Source organism: Arachis ipaensis, chromosome B5, assembly GCF_059453495.1.
Source record: "Arachis ipaensis isolate K30076 ecotype BB chromosome B5, ASM5945349v1, whole genome shotgun sequence".
Lineage (NCBI taxonomy): Eukaryota > Viridiplantae > Streptophyta > Magnoliopsida > Fabales > Fabaceae > Arachis > Arachis ipaensis.
Window position 1 is genome coordinate 51073771 of NC_142440.1, and position 14380 is coordinate 51088150.

The 14380-nt window shown below is 36.8% G+C and overlaps 1 protein-coding gene, 1 long non-coding RNA gene and 1 pseudogene across 2 annotated transcripts; 2 read left to right on the forward strand and 1 right to left on the reverse strand.

Annotated features, from left to right (window-relative positions):
- The first annotated feature begins 1350 nt into the window (after nucleotides 1-1350).
- Nucleotides 1351-7466, forward strand: LOC107643691 (leukocyte immunoglobulin-like receptor family A protein). The gene is made up of 4 exons (XM_016347414.3): nucleotides 1351-1529; nucleotides 1961-2050; nucleotides 5400-5667; nucleotides 7012-7466. Exons 1-4 carry the CDS (start codon nucleotides 1487-1489, stop codon nucleotides 7328-7330), a joined length of 720 nt encoding a protein of 239 aa, XP_016202900.1. The 5' UTR covers nucleotides 1351-1486; the 3' UTR covers nucleotides 7331-7466.
- Nucleotides 3271-4932, reverse strand: LOC148564154 (uncharacterized; annotated as a pseudogene).
- A 551-nt stretch (nucleotides 7467-8017) lies between the features above and the next one.
- Nucleotides 8018-11425, forward strand: LOC107643692 (uncharacterized). The gene is made up of 5 exons (XR_002363108.2): nucleotides 8018-8156; nucleotides 8233-8360; nucleotides 9227-9992; nucleotides 10109-10188; nucleotides 11146-11425. It is a non-coding gene; the product is annotated as an uncharacterized LOC107643692 (long non-coding RNA).
- Nucleotides 11426-14380: the final 2955 nt, after the last annotated feature.

A 14380-nucleotide genomic window follows, 5' to 3' on the forward strand; every position in this document is an offset into this window, starting at 1 on the left:
CCGGGAGAAGGTGCTTCAAGTTCAAAGGATTCTTCACCACTAAGATTTGATGCTTGATCTTCATTGCCATGGGAACTCAATTCTTGCTCTATCCCATCCAATTCTTCATATGGAATATGCCTTGGAGGTTGTGCACTTTCCTCCTTAACATCAAATTCAATCTTCTTGGAGGGGTTTTCTTCCACTCTAAGTTCCCATGGAGGTTCCGCATCTCCTAAGTCTTCAACCAATTCTTCCTCTTCTCTAACAATCATAACTTCCTCCAATTGTTCCAATACAAAACAACATTCCTCATTTTCAACCGGAGTTTCCAATCTCTCCTTCATGCTATGCTCTTCAATTGATTCTCCACATGTGGCCATGAAAATGCTTTGAGTGTTCAAGCATTCGGAGGCTAATCAATGCACTAACTCTTCAAGGCAGCCATGAATCCTAGTGCCTCCCTTTGCATTTCTCCTTGTTCTTGAAGTAGCAAAGTGATTAGGAAGGGTTCATTGTTTTGGAGGAAGGGTTCATAATAGGAAGGTGGTTCTTCTTGGTAGAGGTATGGTAGTTCAACACTCTCTAATTTTTCCACTTGTTGCACAACACACTCCACGGTTGCTCCTCCACAATCACCAACAAGCTTCAACAGGCATCAACAACCAATTTTTTCCAAGCTATACACATTAATTACCACAAATTAATACCTAAGGTTCATCAAAATCACAATTTCACAAGGTAAAGAGTTTCCTTACCTTTTTCGATGGTGTTTAGGGCACAAACCACCAATTGCCCAACATTCAATATCTAAAATCATGAAATTGAAGGGGGTGAGAACTGGGTGAGGAATTAAAATTTCTTACCACTTTGTCCAATAGATTTGAAGAGAATTCCGAGACGAACGCGTGGCCACAGACGGCTCGTCAATTGAAGTTGTGGATTGAAAGTTACAAGGATTTGAATATTGAGTTGAATTGGAGGTTAGGGTTCTCCTCACCCTTCTCCTTCCCAGCGTGAATTCGGTTGAATGGGATGGGGGAGTGGTTGAGTGCTTCATTAGTTCATTTATATGTTGAGTCTTAGGCCCAAAACAGATCCGGTTCAATCAGTTCAGCCTATTGACCCAACTTTAGGTTAAATTCTTTAAAATTAGTGTTAAAATTCGTATTTTAAAAGAAAGAAAAAGCCGATTCCCAGTCCAGTCCAATCAGCCGGTTCATCAGTTTTTGGACGATTCTTCAGTTGACGGTTTTAGGCATAGGACTGGATCGTTGTCATTATCAGTTCCCGGTTGGACTGATTCGACCGATCAGTTCGGTCCGGTTTTTAGAACCAATTTTAATTGTTTATTAAGCGAAGGGAGGAAGCGGAGGAGGTCCGTGCGAGTTCCTCTTCTTTTGTTTTTTTCTTTACTTTTTTTCTTCTTTTTTGTCCTTAGTCAGCCAAAAATATAACAACAGTATTTGGCCGCGTTGAAAGTTGAAAAAGCTGAAAGCCTGAAAGTATGTACCATCCAACGAGAGGTGGTGTTCGAGGCGGGCGAGATCGTAAGTTTCTCCTTGTTTATTTATTTATTTGGTGCCAATTCCACGAATACCTTAGAATCTTGTAACTGTGCATTTGGAGCGCGATTTCTGGTAAAAATTTCGAAGGGAATTTAGCTTGAGAAGTGTGCTAATTTTATTTGTTGTTCTAGAATCTAAAAGTCTAAAACCCTAAAGCAAGCTATTAAGTATTATCCTTCAAATCTGAGCATAGCAATAGCATCATGATGTTTTAAAGAATCTATTCTTAGAAGTTTAAATTGATATGTATGTTTTATTGATTAATTTATGTATGATATGGAATCAGTTATCCTGGTAGTGTTTATTCAATAAGGCATGATAGAACTTTAATCGTTTTTTTTTTCTTTTGACCAGTGTCTCTTTGAACTTTTGCCATTATGTGCATTCGTCTTTTCTTTTTGTTTTTTGTCCAGAATTTTCTTGGGAGGATGTAAAGGCTGATAAACATCGTGAGAACTATCTTGGTCACAGTATCAAGGCCCCTGTAGGAAGATGGCAGAAAGGTAAAGATTGTTCTTTTGCTTGAACTAAGCGTGCACTTTAAATGTCAGTATATTCTGTTATACTTATTGCAATTATTGTGGTTGTGTTTGATTCGATATGGCTATCTTCTTACTTCCTTTAGTTGTTATCAAAGCTAGCTTAACTATTTGCTTCCTGTGTCCAAGATCCATAAATTTAAATGGTGTGCTTTTATTTATTTCTTTGAATCGTAGTTCCTGCACATTCACCTTTTCTGTTTGCTTCTCTGTTTGTACTGTTTGGGGCAACTGGTAGCAGTGCGTGCAGTATTATTTGTCAGGATGCTGCTGCTATAGTACTTGTCAGATGGTGGAATTATACTTACATTGCAGTTTTGACTTGTTAGTATCAGATGCAGTTTTGCCGTGCATGATTAGGCTGATGTTGTTTTGTCTTTTCGTGGTTTGTAATCAAAATCTCATGCTTTAGTTCTTTGAGATTTTAGTCACACTTTAGCTTTGGTAGTTTGGACATAGATTTCATACATTAAGATATTTTGAGCCCACGAAATAGAGCATGTTTGCTTCTTTCTGTCTGCATCATGTGAGGTGTTGGTTGATAGAATAATCAAAATGAGTTAAGAGTGTATGATCAATGAACATGAGCGGTATCTGAAGTAGCACTAAAGAAATGAAATGGCAATAGTTTGTCCTGTTTCATTAGAAAGCAAGTTTATAACTTATAACCTGGGGTTATAACTTTAGACACGGTGATTAATGTGGTTCAGTTTACACCAAACCATACATCTGTTGTATGTGCTGTGTGGGCTATTGTTACACTGGTATTTATTTTAATGGAAATACAGAAATACAATAGAACCGTAAAAGATAACAGAGGAATTTCGAGAGTCCTCTTCTCTCCTAGCCTAGGCTTTTCCAAATCTTTTCCTACCTCTCACCTAATCAGCTCCTCCTTTTATTGCCTTCCCTCAATTTAATTATCATAATTAGCATTCAACTCCTACGATTACACCTCCCTGATTCTCTCATCTGACTAATCCAATCATCAATTATTGTCACTTATGATTACACATTTCTCCTGTCCTATTATTCCTCCCTTTTCTTTATTGCTTCTTCTAGAATAATGATAAGGTAAAGGGATTATTTTCTTTCCTTTTTTGGCTGCCTTTGCTGCTGACTCAGCATTCTCTCTCTCTCCAGGGTATGTAACAATACCTTCCCCTTGAAGCATCACTTTGTCCTCAAGGTGGATGGAAGGAAAGGCTTCTTGAATTGCAGCTGTATGATGACAGTTGCAGCTCTTCCCGTTCAGGTTCCCCTTCATGGGCCTCTTGGTTCATCCCTACGTCTCCTTCTGCCTCCCCTTCTGCGTCTTCTCCTAGGAGTATGATTTGATAGTGCTTCATGGAGCACCTATGATCAGGTCCCCACTTCTCTCCACATCTGAAGCACAACTCTTTCCTCTGTCTCTCTGCCCACTCTTCGTTTGAGAGCTGCCGTGTGCCGCTATTACGAGTCGTCTGCGAATGAGAAGCGCTGCTGCCTCCGTTCAAACTGGTGTTAAGGCCTGTACGAGGAGTAGGGGTGCATCTGTTTGTGTTGGATCCAATCTCGCCCCTTGATTCGCTTCTGTCGTCGTGGGTGTTGTACTTCGCCGAACTAGGATTTTTGAAAAATCCAAATCCAGCTCCCACCGAACTAGATCCGCTTGACCCGCTCCCTTTCGGCAACCCTTACACCCTCCTGCCGTTAGGGTCAACCCCGGTCTCCTTCCATGCTTGATTTCTCCATTCAATAGCCGTGGCTCTATCCATTAAAGTTGGTAAATTATCGAACTGAGCCACCTCCAACTCCGCCTGAATTTCTTTTTTGAGTCCATTTGCAAAGATGCACATGAGAGCCTCTGTTCCCAGGTTTCTCTGCGTTCGTGCTGCAGCCTCAAACTCTCGCCTATACTGAGCGACGTCCTCCACCTTCTTCTCCTCTAGTAACGGAGCCATGGGGTTGAGAGCAGCTCCAGGTTGAAAACGTTTCAATAAGTCCTCCTTGAAGTCTCCATGTCTGAAATGGTGTGTATTCTTCCCACTACTCCATCCATGCGAGAGCCTCTCCCTCCAAAGCAAGAGTGACAAAGTCCATCCTTTCTGCCGGAGCCACCTGGGTGACACGAAACTATCTTTCCATCTTCACCAGCCAGCCACTTGCATCATCTCCCGAGAAGATGGGAATGTCAAGCTTTCTTGTAGGCTCAAATCTCCTCTGTTCTGTTTCACCTTCATTATTGTTGCCGCCTCTGCCTTCTGAACCTTCTCCATCTCCCCCGTTTCTCCCTTCAACCCCATTTCGCCCCTGGTCATGGTGTTGTTGCGAAAGCATTTCCCTCACCTGTCTCAGCAGGTTGGTGGATAAGAGTTCAAACGATCGGTTTTGAGCTTCCAGCGAACGATTCTGGGCCTCCCTCATCTCCTCCATTTGCTTCTCCAAGACTTCCAACCTCGACTCCATGGCAGCTCGTGTGGAAACCACGCACACAACACCTAAGATCGGTGCTTTGATACCAGTTGTTACACTAGTATTTATTTTAATGGAAATACAGAAATACAATAGAACCGTAAAAGATAACCGAGGAATTTCGAGAGTCCTCTTCTCTCCTAGCCTAGGCCTTTCCAAATCTTTTCCTACCTCTCACCTAATCAGCTCCTCCTTTTATTGCCTTCCCTCAATTTAATTATCATAATTAGCATTCAACTCCTACGATTACACCTTCCTGATTCTCTCATCTGACTAATCCAATCATCAATTATTCTCTCATCTGATTTTATTCTTTTTTTGTTGTAGCTTTCTGCTCCATCAGTATAGTTTAAGGATATATTTTCCTTTAATGCTAATGAAGAAATTTTCATGTCATATCGGGATCTAGTCGATTGAACTGATAGGATTCAGGTAGTAAGAGAATCGGTAGGCTTTATTGATGAACTAGAGATTGCAAATCACAATCCCTTATTGGAATACGCTGTTGGAACTACCAACTACGGAGGGAGTTCTTCCTCTCCTATACTAACAGATCTAACAGAAATTTCACAAAAAGACTAAAACTAACTAATCAACTAGTATTTATAGGCAGCAACTAGGACTAAGACTATTGCCCTTATGCCTACTAGTGCAGCTCAAAGGGAACAAACAGATAGCCAATTAACAGCAATTTGGAACTAAAACAACTAAAACCGGCAAGTAGACTACTTATCTCTCCTCTTGTAAACTAGACCAAACCTGTTTCTATGATGAACATATTCGAGTTCTTTTGGTTAGATAGCTGTTGTTTACATATTTTGTTGTCTTTTGCCAAAGTCTTCTCTTTTTAATTCAACAGGGAAAGATCTTTATTGGTATACCAGGGATAAAAAGTCCCAGGAAGCAGAAATGGAGGCTGCGAAAGAAGAGATAAAAAGGATTAAAGAAGAGGAAGAGCAGGCAATGAGGGAAGCTCTTGGCTTAGCTCCTAAGCATGCTAACCGTTCTCAAGGTATCCGTCTTGATAAACATGAGTTTTCAGAACTGGTAAAGAGAGGGTCCACAGCAGAAGATCTTGGTGAAGGTCATGCTGAAGCAGCTAGGGTTCAAGGTCTTGGATTTGCAAGGTAAATTTGTTAGGAAGAAATTTTTTTTAAATGATATATAGGGGATCTCTTTCCTTTTTTCTTTTCTCTAATTTTTGATCTTTCCCTGCAGTTTCTGGTGTTTTACCACTTACTAATGAAGTAATTGGATTAAGAAATTCTTAGTTGGTGTGCTTGTGGGCACTCATTGGCACTAAATCCGTTATGCTTGCGTTATTATGCAAGTTCTGTTATTATGCAAGTTCTGGTGTTTAGTATTTTGGTTTTCCATACAAGTATCATGCTATTTACTGAGTTTGGAAACCAATATTCTAGTGTTGACTATCCAATCTTTTAAAAGAACTATCTCTTCTAAGCAAATAGTATTCATGAAACAATGAGTCCAATTTGAGTTTGGCGTGCTAGGGATGTGGTTTGTCAAAGCATCATATGGTTTTCAAAGGGTAGTCTAGTATCCCTCACCTTACTTAAGAGGGCCTTATGAGAGCACGACCAACTGTGTTGTGTAGGTTGTGCTAGAACCAGTGTGGTGGTGCTAGCACTATTTTAAAGAACTGGAATGGAGCACTGAGTATTTGGCATAAGGATCATATGATTTCTTATTTTCTATTTTCCTTTGACATATGGGTTGATTGATTTTCTCAAATCAACTTAACTTTGTTTAACCCAATTCTTTGTCAATGCTAGTCTACCACTCTTAGGCTTTGTTTGGTTTTTGTCTCAAGACGGAAATACGGAGACAAAATTTGAAATACAAAGATAGAAAGAGGGACAGGAACAGATACAGAAAAAGGATATTGTCCCAGAAACAGAAATTTACAGATTTTCTGTTCACTCCAAAATGAGGGACACAACAATGGATGGAGAGATGGTGGTTTTGGTTTGGATGGTAAGAAAAAGATGGGGAAGAAAATGACCGAACCCTTTAATTTTTTTTCTGTTTTCATATCTTTACTTTTAGCAGACAAGATATAGATACAATTTTTAAATGTCTATTTCCATCTTCCAATGTTTGTATTTATATCTAAGGACAATATCCAAATGAAGCCCTAAAGATGGTGTATCAAATGTAAATATATACAATAATTACAAAAGAAGGGGCTATACTAAGTTGTTATTCTTCCTTTGGTGATTTCAATTTCTTATAATTCTAAAGTACATGGTCAAAAACAAACTAGTCTTGAAAATTGCAACTTAGTTATATGCAGGGTGGTTATTAATAATTCTGGATTGTTTTTCTTGAAAATAGTTTGCTGACTTGTTTTCCTACTATGAACCTATTGTTCTATTATGTAATCAAAATCATGTTTATGGTTTTGGGAAGTCTCTGCCAATATTTTCTTATTTATTTCCAACTCTTTGCAGAGCACCCTGCCCTTGGGAAGAGCTGGGTTCTTCAAAGCTTGGTATGAGTGACAGTACACCAGCCAAGGTGGAAAATATACCTTTGCCAAATCAATCAGCAACTAAGAATGAAGAGGATTCAGATGAGAGTAGAAAAAAGAGAAGACGTGAGGAAAGGAAGGAAGAAAAGTATGAAAAACTTGAGAAGCATCATTCTCGTGGGGATAGGAAGCACGAGAAACACAAAAAGCGCGAGAAGCATCGTGAATCAGATGACAGGAAGAGACACAAGAAAGACAAGGAGAGGAGAAGATATGATTCTGATTCTGATTCAGATTGAACAAGTTCTGTTGGTTTTCCGCATCATACAATTTGGAACGACTTGTTTGTTTTAGCTTTGTAACTGAAATATTGATGGTGGTGAATCTTACTAACACTTTGAAGGGGAATGAAGCCAGTTGCATGGTTTTACAGTATCTTTGGAACAAAATATTTTTGCTTTTATTTTAAATAAATTAAATTAGAAATGAATTTTTGTGTTTGAAATCAATTATTTAAAATAAGAATAGATTTGATTTATAAATTAATATAACGATTTGATTTTGTATTTTTATTTTGGTGTGTTTATTTCGGTACGATGATAAATTCATACGTACTGATATGATAAAAATGTGGACAAATAACAAAACATCACGTGGATTATATTATATATGTCAGCAGTTGATTTCTTTTTTTAAAAAATATATATTATATTAATATTTTTACTAAAATATCCTTATAATTTAGTAAAAATAAAAGATATATTTTTATTTAATTTTATAAAAAGACCTAAATATTTTTTTTTATATTGGACAAAAATTACCTATTTAAATTAATTAAAAATTTAAATTTAACTAACTTTAATCTTATAATTTTAAATTTTAAATAATTTGACAAATAAAACAAAAATACATTTAGTTATTCATTATTCATGAACAATAAAAAAGATTGTTTCAATCTTATTAATGCTTTATTACTCCCTCATGAACCCTAATTTCTGATCATGTTCATACAAAAAAAACTGCATCTGACAAAAAAATCAAAAAAATTCTTCATCAACACTCTCAAAGACCATCTCTCACTCTCAGTTCTGCCACCTTCATATTAGTTCAAATCCAAATCAAATGGTAATCGCTCAAATTTTCTCTTGTTTTCTTTTATTTGCTTGTTTGTGTGTTTGATTTGGAATGAAAATGAGAACAGGCTTTCAGAGAAGAAACTTGCGAATCCAATGAGAGAGATTAAGGTGCAGAAGCTCGTTCTCATCATCAGTATTTGGCCACTATTTAGCCAAGACGGCAGTGTTTGGGTTCAGCTCTAATTTTCTTTAGGTTATCTTTAATACTTCTAAATTTGTCTCTCCAAAATTTCCTTCTTTCTTAGTGCTTTGTTTTTCATAATCATCTCGTTCTTTTTTTTCCCGATAATTTTCCTCCGATTTATCAGATCTGATTTGCATGTGACATATCCTATGGTTTTGGTGTTAATTCGATACATTCGTGCTTTAACCATAGCTATTTAGTTTTATCAACTGGAGCTAATTGATTAATTTTTCAGATTCTTAATGTTTTACTTGTTAAGTGCAATTTATGCTGTAAATTAAGGCTTGGAGGGAGTAATTAGGAATGACTTGGAGTTTGGACTGTGTGATTATCTGATATGAGATGCATTACATTCCTTTTTATTAGTATGTAAGAACATAAGATCAATCATACACTCGTTATTGTTATATATGAAATTGTGTATTCACATCACTTGTGCAAGTAAGATGTGGCTGGGGATTTCAAGTGTTTGGTTCATAGAACAAGTCAAGTGATCCTTGTAGATCTGAAATAGTTTTACTTGTTCTGTTTTTAGTTGGTTTTGTGTAGTGCAGTTCAAGCCTGAGGAAATTACTGCTATCAAGAAATACAACTATTCATGTAATTCCAGTATTATATAATTCACATTCTACTATTCACTATTCACTATTATATAATTCAACTATTTAAATTAGGAAATTGCTGCTATCATGAAATTACCTTGTTTTCAATTTGGCTCATTTTCTTTTGAATTTGTGCACTTCTGCAATTCTGAATTTGTGTACTATTTATAAGAAATGCTTGATTACAAGTAAAGCAAGTTGATTCTGTCTAGTTAGGGCAAAACATGCATCTTTTTTACCCTCATCAAAAGCTTCTTTTGGGCATTTCATTAGGGGAAGGGGAGTAGTGACAAATCTGGAGTGAGTGCTATCTAGCAGCATCAAATTTGCACCAATAGGACTAATAAATATGCTCAATAAGGTGTAATTCAAGAAGTGGAATATGTTGAGGGTGTTGCTATGCTCAAGGTTAAGAGTGATGGCCAATTTTCGGCTTACTCAAGTGAACCTCCAAAGAAGTTCCAAGTGAATGGTTCTGATGTGGATCTTGAGTGGCTTCCTAACGGCAAATTGATGTACCTTTCTTGGATTCAAGAGGATAGATCATGGTGTTTCTGATTTAGCAATTTTCTTCTAGTTTTTATTTTATAGGATTTTGGAGTGGAGTTTCTTATTTTTGAAGTCCTAATTTTTCATTTTTAGCTTAGTCTTGAATTCTAGTTTTGCATAATAATCAATATTGTTCATAGTTTGGGATTGGTGTTATATTAAAACCATTCTCTTATGTTTTTATTTTTAATTGCTTAATATAAATTATACTTTCTGTTTTCTTATCAGCTTATTTTCACATTATTTCTGCATTTGTTTCTTTCTTCACATGAATTGAACAGTAAAATTGAACTCAATAAAACTGCAATGTTTGATCTCAATAAAACTGCAATGTTTGATTTAGAAATTCTTTTTCCTAACAGTATATTTTAGTATCAAATTTTCAATTAAGGCGCACATACTTTTCCTTTTTATTTCCTCCTTATAATATCTCCTCCTTACAACTACTGATCATAGAGCTGGGAAATTTGAAGCCAAATTCTTTGATAAGGTATATTTAGTTCTCTCTCTTATTGTCTGTTTCAGTTCCATAATGACCTGAGCTGCATGATTATCCAATTATCCTGCTTATTATTTGTATGATGTATTCCTTTTCTATTTACCTAGATTCTTCAAGAAGAAATTGGTGATGTTAAAGGGAATTTTGGACCAATTAATGCATTAGCCTTTAACCCTGATGGGAAAAGGTATCACCGCTGTTCTTCCTTCCCCTCCCCTTCCCGTTTGAAATTTTCATGTTGCAACATGGATTCATGGAATGCTAGTATTCTTTCATTATTGGAACTTTACCACAACTTAGTTATGCTAGTTAGCACTTCCAATGTTGAAAACTACGGCCATGATTATATTACCCTTACCATTTTAATGGTTAATTGTTGAAAATAATTTGTGATATATAGAATGTAATATGATTACCTAATACATGTACCCAACCGTGGGAATTGGTTTAGATCTCTATAGTGTGTATATGCAAAATATCATCATTCGTATAATGGTGATAGTGTTGAAATCTGGCATTACGCTATTTAAATATTGTTGGCATTTCTAATCTTATTCTAATGCCATATATATATATATATATATATATATATATATATATATGATGACTTGATAAATGATATATAATATGTAAGCCTCAATATTTGGTAGCATAGATTAAAATTTACTGTTGGCTTGGATAATATACCTCTATTGCATTGTAATGGGTTAGTTTGTAAGTGCAACATTCTTAGATATTATGACCGTTTTATCCAAGTGAAGTTCCTTCAAATGCATGTAGCAATTGTTCAGGTGAACAACTTAAACTTGATTTCATATAATATGTAGCATTGGATTCGTAAGAATGGATGTAGGTACTTCTTTCTTTAAAAAAATATTCATATATTTCAAGTTACTCCCTCAAAATAAGTATCTTTTTGAAAAATTAACGTATTTAGACAATTATATATGAATTTTTCAATGAACCTACAAAGTAACTTGTTTTGATAATGGGGGAGTAGTTATATTTTTGTTTCATCAGTGTTTAGTAAATTGTTTTAACTTGCTATCCTTCATGTATAGTGTGTGATACATGGTTCTGGATTACTTTGAATTGTTTCTTTCATTTATTTTAATGGGCATCTGATATATCGTGTGTTTTGTAGTTTTTCAAGTGGAGGTGAAGACGGTTATGTACGGTTGCATCACTTTGACCCGGATTATTTCAATATCAAAATATAGGCTTCATGAGAGTAATTTTTTATATTGGCTGCGGATAGTAGAATTTAGCCTTCAATTGCTTTCATAGCAATTAAAATGGCAATGTGGTTTCGAAAGCCCATCCATTGTAATGAAGATATACTTTAAATTTTGATCCATGTTTTGATTATTACACTAAAATTAAGAGTTATGAAAAAATCTTGTGCAAGTTTTTCAGTGTCATCATATGCTTGGCGTAAGTGATTTTGATCAAAGTTCTCGTTTCCGTTAGTCACCAAATTACTAGATGTATCCTATGTGGAATTCAGCCAAAATCTAGTTTTAGTATTATTATTTTTTAAAATAGTGTTTGGATGAGCCTTTTATTATTTAATCCCCTTTTAACACAGTTCAAGTATCAGAACGATATACTTAATCTTGTAACCCAGCCATCAATGCATACACTGCCTTTGAACCAAATAGAATAAACTTAAGTACACAAGGATCCTAGTAATCTGAGACTTGAAATAATGAGTATAATGCTCGAGTTTAAGACTTCCTTCAACAGATGAATTCTCTGCCACAGTTTCATAGAGGAAAGAGGTATCTTGAGGTACCTCCAATTTTGTCTTATGTAAAGAAGCAACAGCCACTTGGCAGATTCTTGTAAGTTGTAATAGGACTTCCGCCTGGCCTAAGAAACCGGTAGGTACATGTACCAAGAAAGAACACTATCATTGCAATACCAATAAACGACGCTACAATGCCATATCCGAGTCCCCGTCCTATATTTTCTTCGGTCCATACCAATATGGTGGTTGCTATGTGTTGGGAAAACTCAACACAAGTTTAAAACAAGAACCTGTCTAACAGCGGAAGCACCAGAAATAATTTTCTCACAACCTGTGCGATTAAATAGGTAATACCAAAGATACTCCAAGCAACAATTATAATGGCAGAAATTAAATAATCAGACACCATAATTTTAACGTGAAAAAACCCCCAAAAGAGGGACAAAAAACCCACGAGACCTAGTCTAGTAAAATCTTCCACTATCAGAATAATGGATACACAAACAGTCTTCCTAGTGACACTAGGGCATCTCAACAATCAACAAAATACATCACCAAAACTGGTGGAATCAACATAAACCCTCTACAAAAGTGGGTATCTCAAATAAGGCAAAAGAGAAGGCAGTACAACAAATAAGTTATATCCTAATGTGCATCTCTACACCATGAATAACATACTAAAATTTCATAAGAAATGGAGCAAGTTTACCAAGTCAATGTGATCAAGGTTGGCATGCCCTTTTCCCCCAAATTTTCTCTTCTCTTCGACGCCGCAGTACTGTGCTTCGCTTCCTTTCTTTCAAATTGAAAGAAGTTCACTTTCTCTCCCCGTGGCTCTTAGCCACTTCTTGTTTTCTTTTATTTTTTTTCTTTTAAAACTTGTGGGCCCCACTTGGTTGGGGACCCACCAACAAATCTCTCCCTCACCAACTCAAGTGGGGATAGGCTGCTCCACCAAGCCCGTCTTCTCTTTGCAGGAATCAAACTTCACTGCAGGTAAACTCTTAGTCATCATATCTGAACCATTATCATCAGTATGGATCTTCTCTAGTGCATATGACTTCATCTCAAGGCTTGACGTATCCAATGATACCTCACCTCTATGTGCTTCGATCTGGAATGAAACGTCGGATTTTTGCTGAGATGGATAGCACTCTGACTGTCACAAAACAACACAAAATTCTCTTGATTGATGCCTAACTCTTGTAGAAATTTCTTCATCCACAAGAGTTCCTTAGAAGCTTCAACAACAGCAATGTATTCTGCCTCTGTAGTAGACAAAGCAACACATTTCTAAAGTCGAGATTGCCATGACACAGCTCCCCCTGCAAAAGTCATCATATAACCAGAAGTAGACTTTCTTGAATCAAGATCCCTAGCCATATCCGCATCTGTGTAATCATCCAACCCAGGTTGGCCACTTCCAAAGCATAAACAAACTCTGAAAGTACCATTATGGTATCTGAGAATCTACTTCACTGCTTGCCAGTGTTCCTTGCCAGGATTAGAGAAAAACCGACTAACAACTCCAACGGCATGAGCAATATCCGGCCTGGTGCAAACCATAGCATACATCAAATTGCCAACTGCAGATGCATATGGAATCTTCTTCATTTCTGCTTTCTCTTTCTCACTTGTAGGACATTGCTGCGAACTCAGCTTGAAATGACTAGCAAGTGGAGTACTAACAGGTTTGGAATTACTCATGCTAAACCTCTCTAAAACCTTCTCAATATACTTCTGCTGTGACAACCATAGTTTTCTATTCTTCCTGTGACGAGTGATACTCATGCCAAGGATTTTCTTTGCAGGACCCAAATCCTTCATAGCAAAGGATCTGTTCAAGTCTTTCTTAAGACTTTCAATCTTCTTAGTGTCATGACCAACAATCAACATGTCATCAACATAAAGCAAGAGAATTATAAAATCACCATCAGAGAATTTCTTAACATAGACACAATGATCAGAAGAAGTCTTACTATACCCATGACCTTCCATGAAGGAATCAAACTTCGTGTACCACTGCCTTGGCGCTTGCTTCAACCCATATAAGCTCTTCAACTTGCATACAAGATGCTCCTTTCCTTTAACCTCGAAACCCTCTGGTTGCTCCATGTAAATTTCTTTATCTATGTCACCGTGAAGGAATGTAGTCTTCACATCAAGCTGCTCAACCTCTAAATTCAAGCTAGCCGCTAATCCAAGCACAACTCGAATAGAGGACATCTTCACAACTGGAGAGAAAATCTCCTCAAAATCAATACCTTTCTTTTGCTCAAAGCCTTTCACAACCAATCGAGCTTTGTACCTTGGCCGTGAGACATTTTCATCCGCTTTCAATTTGAACACCCATTTATTCTTGAATGCTCTCTTACCCTTCGGCAACTTCACCAATTCAAAAGTATGATTCTCATGCAAGGATTTCATTTCTTCTTGCATGGCCTTCAACCAATCTTCTTTATGCTCATCAGACATAGCTTCCTGGTAGCTCTCTGGCTCCCCAGTCTCAGTGTTCATCACATACTCATGAGGAGAGTATTTCTGAGAAGGATGACGCTCTCTAGTAGATCTTCTCAATTCAGGCTCAACTGGTGGTTCAGGTGGAACTTCAACATCTGGCACCTCAGAT

Excerpts from the sequence above, each read along its gene's own strand:
- LOC107643691 (XM_016347414.3), top strand. The coding sequence starts at position 1,487 with ATGTACCATCCAACGAGAGGTGGTGTTCGAGGCGGGCGAGATC. Across the intron at positions 1,530-1,960 it reads TGTTCGAGGCGGGCGAGATC|AATTTTCTTGGGAGGATGTA; the intron begins GTAAGTTTCTCC and ends TTTTTTGTCCAG. Across the intron at positions 5,668-7,011 it reads CAAGGTCTTGGATTTGCAAG|AGCACCCTGCCCTTGGGAAG; the intron begins GTAAATTTGTTA and ends AACTCTTTGCAG.